The sequence below is a fragment of the Erythrolamprus reginae genome, chromosome 1 (assembly GCF_031021105.1).
Source record: "Erythrolamprus reginae isolate rEryReg1 chromosome 1, rEryReg1.hap1, whole genome shotgun sequence".
Taxonomy (NCBI): domain Eukaryota; kingdom Metazoa; phylum Chordata; class Lepidosauria; order Squamata; family Dipsadidae; genus Erythrolamprus; species Erythrolamprus reginae.
Window position 1 is genome coordinate 147,382,767 of NC_091950.1, and position 15,066 is coordinate 147,397,832.

The 15,066-nt window shown below is 40.6% G+C and overlaps 1 protein-coding gene across 1 annotated transcript in view; it reads right to left on the bottom strand.

Annotated features, from left to right (window-relative positions):
- SPEG (striated muscle enriched protein kinase) overlaps window positions 1-15,066 on the bottom strand; it is a 167,795-nt gene that overhangs the window by 42,467 nt on the left and 110,262 nt on the right. Inside the window, exons 11-18 of the mRNA XM_070728607.1 lie at window positions 13,351-13,509; window positions 12,320-12,509; window positions 8,311-8,540; window positions 5,076-5,195; window positions 4,642-4,746; window positions 3,789-3,995; window positions 1,392-1,515; window positions 11-183 (exon numbers count right to left, since the gene is read on the bottom strand). Coding sequence (XP_070584708.1) covers window positions 11-183; window positions 1,392-1,515; window positions 3,789-3,995; window positions 4,642-4,746; window positions 5,076-5,195; window positions 8,311-8,540; window positions 12,320-12,509; window positions 13,351-13,509 — 1,308 coding nt within the window. The remainder of the gene's footprint in view (window positions 1-10; window positions 184-1,391; window positions 1,516-3,788; window positions 3,996-4,641; window positions 4,747-5,075; window positions 5,196-8,310; window positions 8,541-12,319; window positions 12,510-13,350; window positions 13,510-15,066) is intronic.

Here is a 15,066-nt window from a genome sequence, read left to right on the forward strand (position 1 = left end):
TCTCCTGTACCTGCCAGCTCCATCCTGATGAAGCCATGATCATATCCATGCTGGTTGCTCACCTCGCAGGTTATTTCCCCCACATCCCCCCTTCCCACCCGGAGGAATCGCAAGGTGTGCTGATCGTCATCAGGCATGCTCATCTCACAGTTGGGATCACCATCCTTGAGCACCATGCCAGCCCTGGGAGGAAGAAGGAAGAAGAGTTTTTGATAGAGAACAACTGTGTTCAATATGCATCCTGTGGTTAAGCCTCTTCCATAAGCGGCAAGCTTCCACCAATGTGCCTTGTCAACAAATATCATCACTTGACTTTCAGCTCTGGAATCTATTTGTAGCTTCTCCTTTCACATGTCCCAAAACATGCAGGGTTTCCAATAATCTTGGAAAGCCTGTCTAACTAATTCCACACCTAACCTGGTCCATGCTCCTGGAGAAACACTGTCCACTGGCTGCTTCTCACCTCCTTCTCCTGCTATTTTATTCGACTTCTATGCCGCCTAATCCCAAAGGACTCAGGGTGGGTTGCTTCCAACTGGCAGAAAACCTCACCTAATCCTGTCTCCTCTCCTTGGGGTTCTACTCTTCTGTCCAGAAGCCAGAGAGTCACAGTACCTTGACTGCAAGAATGTGAAACCCCACTTCTGTGCCAAACTTCCTTCCCATAAAAAGCTAACAATAGTGTAAGAACAGACGTGAGATGTAATTATGTGGTCAGTAGAATTCGAGACAAAGCTATAAAGAATAAATTAGAATTACTTTATAATATGTAAATAGATATATTGCTCTTTAGTTAAAATGGTATATAGAAAATATGCCCCCATTTTGGTGGAGGGATATGAATGTTGTCTTGTGGCGGGCACTTTGAACACTGAGCACATTGTTATATGTTGTGTGTATGTTTCATTGATATACTGGTATTATAAAAATCAATTAAAAATTAAATAAAAAAGGAAAAGAAAGAAAGCCAACTGAGAAAATTAAAAAAATAAGAAAAAAAGGAGATGTAATTTGTTCCACTTTTTGACATTTCACCTTTGATTGGCTAAATAAAGTGCTGGCTACTAGGTGAAAGGGGAAGACAATTGCTAAGCATTGTACAGCAATCTCAAGTTGATAATTATAGTAAGGAGGCAAACATCAATATGGAAAAGGCTTTAACCTCTGTATGTAGGAAAGCTCAACAGTAAGAACACAATTCACGACTCTTCTATATTTTAAGACTCTACAAAGAATCCTTACTATTGTACCATCTTTCCCTGTATCTTTGCCTCTCTTCTGTAAAGATGCTTAATGGTTGTACTGTCATCTCTAGCAGCTTCTGAGCATCCTGTACATTTCACCAGGGCAAGTGTGAAGTAGACCTAAAATACATCGGGTGGATGTCTTACCTCCTCCAGGTGACAGAGGCCTCAACGTGGTTGAGAGTTATAGTGATGGAAGCCGACTGTGCCTCTACTGCATACACCACATCTGGCTTGTCCAAGATTATAGGGGCCTCTGCCATGTATGGACCTGGAAACACAACCCATCACATTAAAGCCCAAGCACAGATCCACGAAATTCTACACAATCCCTGCAGGAAGAGATTTCATGCTTCTCAATTTGCTAGGTTAAGTCTAAAAGTGATGTTGACAATTCAAAGAAGGATGGGGAAATGTTATCAGCCTGTTAAATGTGGTATGTATTAGAATTAAAACCACTCAGGGAAGATTTTAGAAGGAGAAAGAGGAAGTAGAAAGGAAGGCGGAGAGGGGGGCAGGAAGTGGGGGAGAAGGAGAAAAGGATAGGGAGAGGAGAAGGAGATAGAGAGAGGGGGAGTGTGAGTGTGAAGAAAAGAAAGAAACAGACTGATCAATAACAGCAAGACCAGGTGTTAAATTAGGCTGTTGAATTTTAATTGATTGGAAAATGTGTGTACCATTGATATATTCTTAAGGGATTAGTATTGATGTACATATGAAATTGTGGAGAGAAAAAAATAATTACAAAATTACTGGGCTAAATTTCCTTGAACTGTGTATGAAATAAAGTTCATCCTGGATACCACTTCTATATACTTATGACCACAATTTATGTTACTGAGATATTTTCTATGTGAGTTTTGCCCCATTTTACAACCTTTCATCTCAGTTATTAAGTGAATCACTGCAGTTGGTTAATCAGTAACCCGATTGTTAAGTGAATTTGCCATCCGCATTAACTTTGCTTGTCAGAAGGTTACAAAATCAGATCACATGACCTGGGACCTCTGCAACTGTCATCAATATGAGCCAGTTGTCAAGCATCTGTATTTTGAACATGTTGTGACCATGGGGATGCTGCAATGGTCATAAGTGTGAAAACTGTTTTTAGTGCTGTTGTAACTTTGAACAGCCACTAAATGAACTAAGTCAAGGACTACCTATGATATATTTAGTTTTTTAAGCTACTGGGCCTGCATCAACTTTCTTAGATCAGATTGTACCAAAAGTATTCGTAGATAATATCTCAGCCAAATGCTGCAATGGGGAAAACCTCTTTCAATTCTTATATAAAACTTGCATTATATGAAGAATGTTCTTCACAACTTTTCCCACTATGATACATTCCAGATGTGTTGGGGACAGTTGCTAGGAATTATGGGAGGTGTAGTCTAACACATTTGAAGGGTACCACTTGGAATCTCTGGCTTTAGGGAAAAAAATTAAAATGTTTGAAATATTTGAAAATATTATACATTTTGTGACATAATTCTAGAAACAATGGGCTACTACTAAAAAGCTCCTGCTTGTCATGCTGACCACGCCTCTTGATAATTTAATATTCAGCTATCAACAGCAATAAATTCCACAAATAGAAATAATTAACATCCACCTTCCTGGCTAGGAAAGAAAACTTTATATCTTAAAACAGACAATTGGATCAACCCCAAAGCAAGCTAGACATAAACTATTTTATTGCTTGTGATGGTTTTAGATTTAGAACCTTCAAAGACTAATAAGTTTTTCTATAAAACTAAGGTTCTTGGAGGGGCAAGTGTTCTCAAAAAACCTGTGCGCTGTCATTAGCTTTATATTTCAACAAAAGAACAATGAACAAGTTCCTCTGAAGAAAGGCATTCACAGCCTTTTGTGTGAAATCCTGAGGTAACTGTGAATTCTTTTGAACTGGAACAACCATAGTCTAAGAAAAAAATGAAGAAGAAGGAACGTACATTTTTCTTCAGTAGTTATAAATGCCTTTGATCATCCTGATTCTAAAGAGACTTTTTTGGGTAATCATTAGTGTGTCAGAAAAAGGAGCTGATTCCCGAGTTCAAATTTTCCTCCTCGCCATCAATACATAATTTACCCTGAGTTATAATTCTCCCAATTCCACCTCTTCCCCACCATTTTGGCTCTCTTCCCACAGACTCACTCTGGGGCGCAAAAGGAACAATTCTGCCTTTTGCTAAGCATAATTTAATTGAGGGTAAATTATGTATTGATGGCTAGGAGGAAAAATTGCCATTTTTGAAAAATCTGGAGCTTCCCTGTTACTTCAGTATGGATCATGTATCACTGGATTGTTCTCTTTGGCTTTGTTTTTGAACTTGGGCTGATTCCTGCCTCTGTTTGGATTTTTTTTAAAGGAAAAGGGTCAGGATTTAAAAAAAGGATTGGGAGTAAGAATAGAGGTGGTTGAGTGTACTTGGGTTTTGTTCGTTGCATTTTTGTTAGCTCAGGTGTCTTTGCTCCAATGAGAAGGATTTTAGTAGAATTTTACTAGCCATTTCCTTGCCCTTTATTCTTTGAAGGGAACCTTACCATGATCAAGGAGCTGCACTGGTTCCGTGGGTGGAGAAGGCTTACTATTCACCTTAGGCATTGCTGTGAGTACACGGAACATATAGTAAACGTTTTTCTTTAGAGCCAGAATGGTATGGCTGGTTTGATGCAAGCCTGCAGTAACAACAGTCCAGTGGCTGGACCCCAGGATCTGCTGCTGGAGAATATAGGTGACAGAGGCAGGGTCTAAGAATAGAGGAAGGAAAGTGCCAGTGAGCTGTGACTCATAAGTGAGAGCATTCTGGGCTACATCACAGGAACACACAAGACAGATTAACATTTCGTGAGTAGGAACCTGCCACAGTTTGCAGTACGGCAGTCCATGTGATAAACCATACAATGCATGTTCTGTCTAAAGCATTTCCCTTCCCCCAATGAGCACCCTTAGATCATTAGGAACCCCAGATTTGGTAAAACAATTTTCTAATACGAACTATAAAGGTATGTTTGGAAATATATGAGGACCTACTGAAATATTAGGATAGCAGAACAAGATTTCTGGTCATAAGATTTATTAGTCAGTCCTCTCCATTCTTGGAATCCAGGAAGTGATCACGTTGGTGTCCTTAGCAACCTGCCGGTGACGTCAAAGCTCCAAACGCCGAACATGACCCCGAACTTTGCCCGAAGTTTGAAAAAACTTTGGGTTTGTGTTCAGCATACCGAACACCGCAAAATTCGGTACGGACCCGAATTGTGCGGGTTCAGTTCGCCCATCACTACTCGGCATGTGTTATGGCCTGCCTTTGCAAATCCACTAGACTCTGGAACAGTAGAATCTGGGAGTAAAAATTTCCCTTTGCATCCCTGTTGCCTTGTTGTCCTTGCCTACCAATAGATGAATCCAGCCGCTTTGGTGCATTCCAGTTCAGTGTGACACCTCTGCCAGTAACAGCTGCTATGGTGGGCGGACCATCAGGAGGTGTGGGTACCACATCTATAAAAGACAAACATAGGGAAAGGAGGGGAAAAAATAGTACTTTACTTTCTAATCAGAAGTACCTCTGATCTTCCTCTCTTTCATCAGCTATATTGAGAATTCTGTTGTTTTATTGTTAAGTCAGTTCAACTATTTACTGTGCCCAAGTACTATATATTAGGTGATTTTTTACATATATCAATCAAGAAATAGATCTCATAGGCAGGGTCTCATGTCCTCCATCCAGGAGGCATACCCTTAAAACCTAACACACCTTGAATGCTTAAGCAGAAACTTGTCAAAAATGAACAGGAACCTCTTCCCATGTCCCAACTTCTTTTCCTTACCCGTGACATAGAGATGAGCATAGCAGGTGGCTTTGCCCACCTTGTTGGCAATAACACTTTTATACACTCCAGCGTGGGCATGATTGACAGAGTTGAAGACCAAACGGTGTACATCCTTATCTGCAAAAAGGAAAGAAAGATGGAAAGGTGAAGGGTGGAAATAGACACAGAATGAGACCAATATTTTTTAGGAGCAGACATCCAATATAACAGATACACTGTAGGAAAATACTGCAAAGAGGAAATAGTATGTAACGGGCAAGTTGGCAAGAAAGGAGTATTTCCAGGGCTATTTTAAGAGCATTCGTCCTTAGAAATTTGGAAGGCGAACCATAGAGTCAAGTGATAACAGAGCTGTAAATTAAAATACTCTGCCAGTTATCCTTCATACAATCCTGAAGCAAATTGTAACAGTAACAGACTCAGACAATGAATTTTGAATGTCATGAATAGGAGCGAATGAATAAATACATTTAAGACACTTTCATATCCCTCAAAAGTGGCTTGAACCTTACCTGTGGCATTTTCATTGGAGCCTGTTTTTGATATTTTCAAAACACCATTAACCAGGCAATATTCCCACCAACTGACCAATCAGAAGATAGCATTCATCAGTCTTCCAAACCCCTCCCACCTGTTTTTATCTTCTGTTTGAGTCAAGCTTTTCACTAGGTTTACAAAGGAATGACATGGAATCAGGAACATATATTTGAATTAAGAAGCTGATGGTATTACGGAGGTACTAATACCACTCTATAAAGCATTAGTTGGGATAATACCTAGAGTACTACATCCAGTTTTGGTCACCACACAATAGAAAAAAAGAAACTGAAAATCTAGAGAAAGTGCAGAGGAGAGAAACCAGGATGATTGGGGGATTGTAGACTATAACATACGAAGAGCGGTTGCAGAATTGGGCATGGCCAGTCTAGCAAAGGGAAGGAGCAGGGGAGACAGGATAGCAGTCTTCCAGTATTTGAGATGCTTCCAGAGAGAGTAGGGGGTCAGACTGTTTTTAAAGGCATCAGAAAGCTAGACAAGGAATAATGGATGGAAGCTGACCAAGGAAAAAATCAACCTGGAAATAAGGAGAAACTTTCTAACAGTGAGAACAATCGACCAATGGAACAGCTTGCCTATGGAGGCTGCGAGAGCTCCAACAATTGAGATTTTCAAGAGAAGATTGGATTGCCATTTGTCTGAAATACTGTAGGGACTCTTGCTTGAGTGAGGGGTTGGACTAGATGACCTGCAAGGTCCCTTCCAACTCTAGCAATCTGATCTAATCTAATATGGTGACTGTCGCCACCTTTCTACTGCCTTCTAATTTAAAAGGTGACCTTGGCAAGTACTCAGACATGTGCTGAGACTATGACAGAAGCTAATTGCAAAAGTCACCGAAGGAGAACTCCAGCTCCTAGATGCTGCACACAATCTGGTCCAGAGCCAGCATTTTGTCAAAGGCCACCCATGTCCACACAGAATTGGATCAAGTAACACCCTCCTCAAATTTGCCTCGGTCCCGCAAAGGGACTCACAGTTTGAGGACCAGAAACAAGAATGTACACAAAATTCACAGGACTATTAGTTTATGAAGTACGCTTAGGAAAATGTTTGGTGGGAAATAGTGTTTGAAAAGGTATAAAATGTGCAAATCTGGGAAGTGAAATGAGGCTTTATGCCAGGCCACAGTGCAGACTCTGTTTTTGTTCTTCAGCAAATCATAGATAAATAGAGGAACATGTAGAAGAAAGTTCATTACACATTTGTCAATTTGCAGAAAGTATATGAATATGGCCTGTATAAATAAGGAGTTAAGGATGGGGTACTTATCTGTAGTAAATGAAAATATAGCATATAAATGGAATATTTAGTGAATAGATCAATACTGAACAGGAAGTACAACTTAGCTGTTTGTCACCTTTGGTTATTTAATGTATTTATGGATGGTTGTTTAAAAAATGCTAAGGATGTCATTAAAGATGCCTTAGTTGGAGATGTGAAGCTATGTGTATTTTTGGATGCAGATGATACCATGGGGTCGGCTGAGAACTCAAATGATTTGCAGTGAATGGTAAGAAGATTGTATGATGCAGTAAATAATATGGATCTGAAAATTAATATATCAGATAACAAGGAAACTGTGTTGGCAGGAAAGTGGAATAAATAATTTGCAAATTATAGCTAAATGGCAATATATTAAGTAAATAGATGACTGTGTAACTGGATAGAATATTTATTAAAGGTGGGTTTTTATGACTTGCAAATGCTAGTTAAAATGTAGCCGTGTTGCAAGAAATGCATTTACAGTACTGTATTTATTCTTATATCAAATATAGGCCACTGCCCATCTCACCAACTCAGTACAGTGTATAATCAAAAACATAAAGACCATGTAAAATGTTATATTAAAATAGGAGGAGGTTAAAACAAGAATAGTATATGTAATTAAAATTTAAAAAGTAGAGGGAAGACCATCAAGGTGCTCACCAAACCCAAGGTTGCATTATTATTATTATTATTATTATTATTATTATTATTATTATTATTATTATTTAGATTTGTATGCCGCCCCTCTCCATAGAGGGGCGTTGAAAGAAGCAAAAAAAAAGGCTATTTTTAAGAACTTGCTTTTGCCCATTTTATGTAAGGGAGTAGGGCATTTTAGAAAAAAAATAAAAGTAAATTGACTGCAGGGGGGGTGAGTACTGAAGACAGTGTGTACGTGTGGAAAAAGAAGGGGATAGAGTCATGAATTCCAGTGAGTATGGAATACAGTTGAATGACTATACTTGGTGTGACAGATAGAATGAATGAAGAGCAGAGGTATTTATGAATGATGGGTGAATGGGTCAAGAGGGCTGAGAAAGTTATAATGGGATGAAGCTGATGAGATCCCATAAAAGGGAGCGGTTAGAAATTTGAAGTAAAAAAAAATCACCATATGAATTTGCAGATGGATAGATCTCTTTCATTCAGTACACAGGAAAAAAATGGTGGTATGGAGGAAGAAGCAATTGCTACAGAAGCCTAATTGCTATTGCTATTGCTTGTTCATTCACACCCAACCAGCTGTCAAGGAAGCAAGCAGGCAGTGGAGCTGAGGGCTAATAATAGACAGAAAATCTGATGGCTATTGCTGACAAAGATGGCAGGCCCCCCCGAAAACGTGGAACCGACCCTATTTCGTGTAGGAATTCCCACGCGTGCAAGAAACCTGCAGGATGGAACATACACTGTGTCATTCGACGGTCATCAGAGCTCTCGATGCGCCGCCCATTGTGGAACCAGGTAATGGTTGGATAGGGAAGGCCAGTTACTTGGCACTCTAGCACAGCTTCTTTGGATTCCACCACGTCCAGATCGTGCAGCGGCCGCAAGAAATCCGGCATGGTGAAGCGTTCGACTTCACCCTCCCCTTGTTCTGGTTCTTCGGGGATCGATGGCATCTTCTCCAGCTTCGAACTGCAAGAGAAAGGAAGAAGGGAAGTCCCTCAAATGCATCAGCCCATCCAGAGAAACTGGGAGGGAATTTGAGGGAAGAGAAATCCCTCAAATGCATCAACCGTCAGCTGGGGTGCTTGCTTACGCATCTTATTTATCTGACACTTAAATAGAAATAAAAACTTTCAATGTTAAAATCTCTACAGCAGTGTTTCCCAATCTTGGCAACTTGAAGATATCTGGACTTCAACTCCCAGAATTCCCCAGCCAGCGAATGTTGGCTGGGGAATTCTGGGAGTTGAAGTCCAGATATCTTCAAGTTGCCAAGGTTGGGAAACACTGCTCTACAGCAATGGTGCAGTCCAGGGGTGAAATGCTACCGGTTCAGGGGTACCGGTAGCAGTAGCGGCCTGTAGTTCAGAGAACCGATAGTGGCAGGAGCACAAGGCTCCGCCCACCTGCCCAGACTCCGCCATTTTCTTTTTTTAACCCTCTGTTCACGCAGCAGAGTTAAAACTATGATTATAAAAAGTTAAAGTTTAGAGTAGCTTTTCAGTCTGATGTGTAACTGAACTAGAATTATCCACTCAGGAAAAGTGATACATTCTGCCTATGGCGGAAATGGTTCTTCCTTCTGGGAGGCTTTTAAGAAGAGCCTGGACAGCCACCTCTTACGGATGATTTTAATAGTTTCTTGCACACTGTAGACGAGGGCTGTCAAACTCGCAGCCCATGGGCCAGATCCATCATGCATTGCCACGTCTACACCTAGTTTGAGTCCCGATACATCACGTGATGCTCTAGAGCAGGGGTAGGCAAAGTTGGCTCTTCTATGATATGTGGACTTCAACTCCCAGAATTCCTGAATTAGCATGATTGGCTCAGGAATTCTGGGAGTTGAAGTCCACAAATCATAGAAGAGCCAACTCTGCCTACCCTTGCTCTAGAGGGTTAGACAAGGCAAGCCTTGCGTAGTGAAGGGGTCTGTTGCTGAAAGAGGAATTTCAGGTAACAAAAAACCCTTTTTGTCAGATGAACTACCTTCATTTCAAAGTATAGGCTGTAAAGGACCATGCCACAGATTTCCGACTCTGTGGCTTTACACACAGGTGTAATGTTCCTTTTTCCTTTAGAGCAAAGAAAAAAAACCTCCTTCTCCTATGTGCAAGCCGCAACTATGTCTCCGAGAAACAAACATTGGAAAGGCAAATATTTATTTCTAAAATACATTACATCAAAAAAAGAAGAAGAAGAAAAAGCACAGGGAAATCTGTTGCAAATATTCCCCAAGGAGAAAAAGTATGAAGAAAAAAAATATTGAAAGACTTTTCATGGTTAATGGAAACTCAAGCAATCCCAAAGGGACTTAGTTCAAGGCAAGTAAATGTGGCTTATGGTACTATTGCATGGAAAATATGCTGAATCAATCCTGACTTTTAAATGAAGTATAAAGGCCTGGCTTTTCTCCTAACCCCTGGTTAGAAGCAGAATATCTGTTCTGTTGGGTATGTTGGTTCCCTGATTATCACCTTTTTTATTTGTTTTGTTATATTGTATGTTTTTAACTTGTATGCTGTCCAGAATTACTGTGGATTGGATAGTTCTATAAATATGATTTATCAACAAATGCATTTTATCCTATTTGACTATGGGGGAATGGGATAGGGAACATGAATCCACAACTGATTTGTTTGGCAATGTATGCATAAAGATAGACAGAATTACAAGGAAAAAAATCAACCAGGTTTGGGATTATATATTAATGTATGTTAGGAGATTTATAGGAAAATCTTTAAAAGTAACATTGAATTCTGTAGCACAGCTGTGGAATTTGACTATCAAAAATCGAGGTTATATTGAGCATGGAAGGGGGAGGATGGCAAAAATAATTATATTAAGAAATTGAAAAAGTGATATATGGTTGTAGGAACTCTGTCATCTATCTGTTTTGGAAACAGCAACATTTTCTACCAAAATATGCAGCAATATATAATATTATGGCAGAAATTTTGTCATATCTTATGATAGATTTTGTATCGGTTATGTTATTAGTGAATTCACTGGTTAACCAATGATTATTGATAAATATAATTATAAGATAGATCTTTTTTCCTTTTCAGTTTGTATTTTTAATTTTTAAAAAGTTTTTAACATTTTTGGTACAGTTATTGTTTGTTTAAAAAAAAAAACAAAGAAAAACCAAGCAGGTAAAATCAGTGTTGATGTTCCTCTCAAGCTACTCTTTAAAAAAACCCAGGAAATTATAGTATTTTAACATAGGAAAAATTAATCAACATCTCCATATTTTCCAGGAACAACATATAAAACAGTGAAACTGTTTTCAATGGCCATAGGAGAGTTTTCAATAGCATTCAGTAATATATTACAGGGATCCTATGATACCAAAATTATTTCAGATTGTGGCCCACATTGGAAAGGGGAACCATTGTCAATGAAAAACATTTTTTTTTAAAAAAAATACAAGATAAGACAGATAGCCCAGCCAGATAATTTTTTGATTGTCTGACTAATACTTCCAGGATACCTTGAACACCTTTGTTTTTAAGCAGTGGCAAGGATATTCTTGGAGACAATGGATTCATTCTTCAGGGCTCTTTTTATATTACATGTAATTGGTTCAATTGGCCTTAATAGAAAATGTCTCTATTTTGTCTTGATAATGTCCCTGGCTTCAAGCAAGCTAATTATAGTTTCCTGATGCATCAGAAGTTCTCTGCTCTGAAGCATCTACAAAACCTGGAGCTGGAAAACAGGAAGGGAATCCTTTAAGAAAGCTTGTAAAACCCACAAGCAAAGCTGGTTCCCTCAACTTCTGCCTTGAGGTTTATGTGTGCATTTAAAAGCTACACACATTATTTTAAGGTAAGCAGTTAGGCCACACTGAAATCCACCTTCCAGAATTGGATATGAGACTGTGATAATCAGAATAATACCCAAATCCGGTTCCCAGATTTGAGTACAGAGTGATTTCCAGATTTAAAAACTCTGTTTTCAAGAGTTGCTATTTATTGTCTCATGGGCATCAAGAGAAGGAAAAGTCCATCATTGGTTTTATACCTGTCAAGACAACAGCCTATTTTAATGCATGAGCCTTCCTGTGGGCTCACTGGGTGAATGATAGGTAGAGATGGAGCAAAAATATCACTGGGTCAAAATCAAAACCCAGTAAAACAAAGTATACCCATCTTTTACCTAAGAGGATTTAAAATAACCAAAGAGAGTTAGTGCACGTGATTGGGGATCAGGTAGTAAATGCATTGCCATAACTAAAAATGCTTAGACGACTTTCTGGCAATGTCACGGCTATACGGCATATTCAATTGTACACAAGTCTCTAGGACAGTGATGGTGAACCTTTTTCTTCTTGTGTTCCAAAAATGGGAGTGTGTATGCCTGGTAGCATGCACACAACCCTCCCCATGCGCACCACTGCACATGTGTCCCGTCCTCAGACTTCCCTGAAGCCTCTGGAGTGTGAAAAATGTCCCAAAATGGCAAACCGGAAGTTCGGAAAAACGGACTTCCGGTTTGCCCTTTGGGCCACTTTCCACACTCCAGAGGCTCCTTTTGCCCTCCTGAAACCTGGGGAGGGCGAAAACAGCCTTCCTCAAGGCCGAAAATCAGCTGTCCACACTAGAGCTGACAGGGCAATGCCTCGTGTGCCCTCAGATATGGTTCCGTGTGCCACAGGTTCGCCATCACTGCTCTAGGATCTTCATTGGATGTTTCCACAACCAATCCCCTCAGCCCTTTTTCCTCCTCCTCCTCCTCCCACTCACATCTGGGAGCTAGCTGCTGGCCGCGGCTCCTCCACATACAGCTCTGCGGTGCACTCAGCTCGGCCGTGCTTGTTGCTGGCACTCACCCCGTACTGACCCTCATCCTCGGAGCTCACATGTAGGATGACCAGAGAGTGGAATCCCCCATCTTGCTGTATACGTATGGTTTCCCCCTCTTGTACAGGCTGGCCTGCATCAGACACATGACAGTCAGAATCTGACCCAGAAAGGGACAGAAGACACAAATGGGTACCAATTTATATGAACGTTAAAACCTATTCAGCATTCAGGGCCCATGGGGGCGATAACAACATATAGGTCATGGACCATAATTAAGATCACTGGCAGAATATAATGAAAAGAATCTTCTTGTTCCCTTTCCATAATCTTCAGAGATAGAGATATATATTAAAACCTCTTGGCATTGGGGCAACCATGTTTTTCCCGCAACTACTGTCATAGTCAGCGTCTGAACATGTTCTCATTACCAACTGGTAGATGAACAGGTCACTTACCATCCCAAGCTCTGTTGAGAAAAGGCTGTGCCGAAAGGCCACTGCAAAGAAACATGTTAACAGTGAAGGGAAGGCTGCAAGATGTGGATATGGGTAGTGTGGATACTTTTCACTTCGGTAGATTTTGGTGGGATTTGGGCTCAATGATGTCTGAAGCCAGGTCAATTCCCCTCCCCCCCATTGGCTGTTAACAGGTACATTTGATCACTAGGGGACCAAATACTGATTTCTGATGGGGCAACTTAGAAACATAGAAGACTGACGGCAGAAAAAAACCTCATGGTCCATCTAGTCTGCCCTTATACTTATTGCAAGTAGGTGCTATAGGTATTCCCACAACCTTTGGAAAGAGAATAAGATTTAGACCCTGTAGCCTTCTGCCTCCTTACCGCCAAGCCTGGCCCAAGGAAGTGGACAACAATCCCTATATATTGACCCTCCCTCCATAGCCACGTTGTCTGAGCTTAGAACATCTTGTAAGCCAAGTGACTCTGAATTCCAGGGGAGGAGAATTACCAAAGTGGGTCCAAACGATGGTTGGTGGGGGTTCCCCACTGATCTTGCAGTCAAGCCGTGCTGTTCGCCCTTCCACCACAGCCACAGTTTCCAGTTTGCGGGTGAAAAGGGGTTGGCGTGAAGGCCACACTGTTAATTTGGCACTGCAGGTGAGCTCATCTGCAAAGCACAGGGGACAGTCAGCAAAGTATCCACAGGTATTTATCTTTTTTCTTCTCATTGAACAGCTTTGGAACCTAGAAAGACTATAGGGCAAGGAAAGCAGCTTGCTATATTATTATTATTATTAATTATTATTTCAATTCAATTCAATTCATTAGATTTGTATGCCGCCCCTCTCCGAAGACTCGGGGCGGCTCACAACAACAATAAAAACAGTATAACAATGGAACAAATCTAATAATAAAATTACATTAAAAAACCCCAACAATTTAAAAACCATACAACACATACATACCAAACATAAAATATAAGAAAGCCTGGGGGAGATATCTTAATTCCCCCATGCCTGGCGATATAGGTGGGTCTTGAGTAACTTGCAAAAGACAAGGAGGGTGGGGGCCGTTCTAATCTCCGGGGGGGAGTTGATTCAAGAGGGCCGGGGCCGCCACAGAGAAGGCTCTTCCCCTGGGGCCCGCCAAACGACATAGTTTGGTCGACGGGACCCGGAGAAGGCCAACTCTGTGGAACCTTATCGGCCGCTGGGATTCGTGCGGTAGAAGGCGGTTCCGGAGGTATTCTGGTTCAATGCCATGAAGGGCTTTAAAGTTCATTACCAACACTTTGAATTGTGACCGGAAACCGATCGGCAGCCAGTGCAGGCCATGGAGTGTCATAGAAATGTGGGCGAATCTGGGAAGCCCCACCATAGCTCTCGCGGCCGCATTATGCACGATCTGAAGTTTCCGAACACTTTTCAAAGGTAGCCCCATGTAGAGAGTATTGCAGTATTTATTATTATTATTATTATTATTATTATTATTATTATTATTATTATTATTATTTAGATTTGTATGCTGCCCTTCTCCGAACTGCTATGCAGCTGGCTTTTCCTGATCTTCAGATATACTGTATGTGTAAGCATGGAAATATATTAGTGGAGAGGAGCCAGTTTGGTGGAGTGGCGAAGGTGCTGGCTTAGAAACCAGAAGACAATGAGTTTTAGTCCCATATTAGGCACGAAAGCCAGCTGGGTAACTTTGAGCCAGCCTCTCTCTCTCTCTCTCTCAGCCCAACTCACCTCATAGGTTTTGTTGTGGAGAAAAAGAGGAAGGAATATTATGCATGTTCATAGCCTTGTGTTATTTGTAAAATAAATATGAAAGGCAAGTTTTATTTATTTGTTTTTAAAAAACACATCTCTCCGAAAGGCGAGAATATCCAGAAAATAAAATGAAATTGCTTTTACTCTTCCTGTACCTTTCTTAAATGTTGTTCCTTTCTCTGAATCCCAAATTCTTCTTGGAAATGGAACTCTAGAGATTGGCATTTGGTTATGGATCCACTCTCGTACTTTACGTTACCCTTTTGTTGAGACATGAAATGAAATATCTGATAAATGTTGCCATAGCAGATTGTTAGTGAGGCCAAATCAGAACTAATTTCATGGCAAACCTGCTTGGAACATTTCTCCCAATGCAGAGCAACTCTGCTTCCATTCCTACGGAAACAGAATCCATTCATACGTTTGTATCAAGAGGCATAAGTATGCCCATG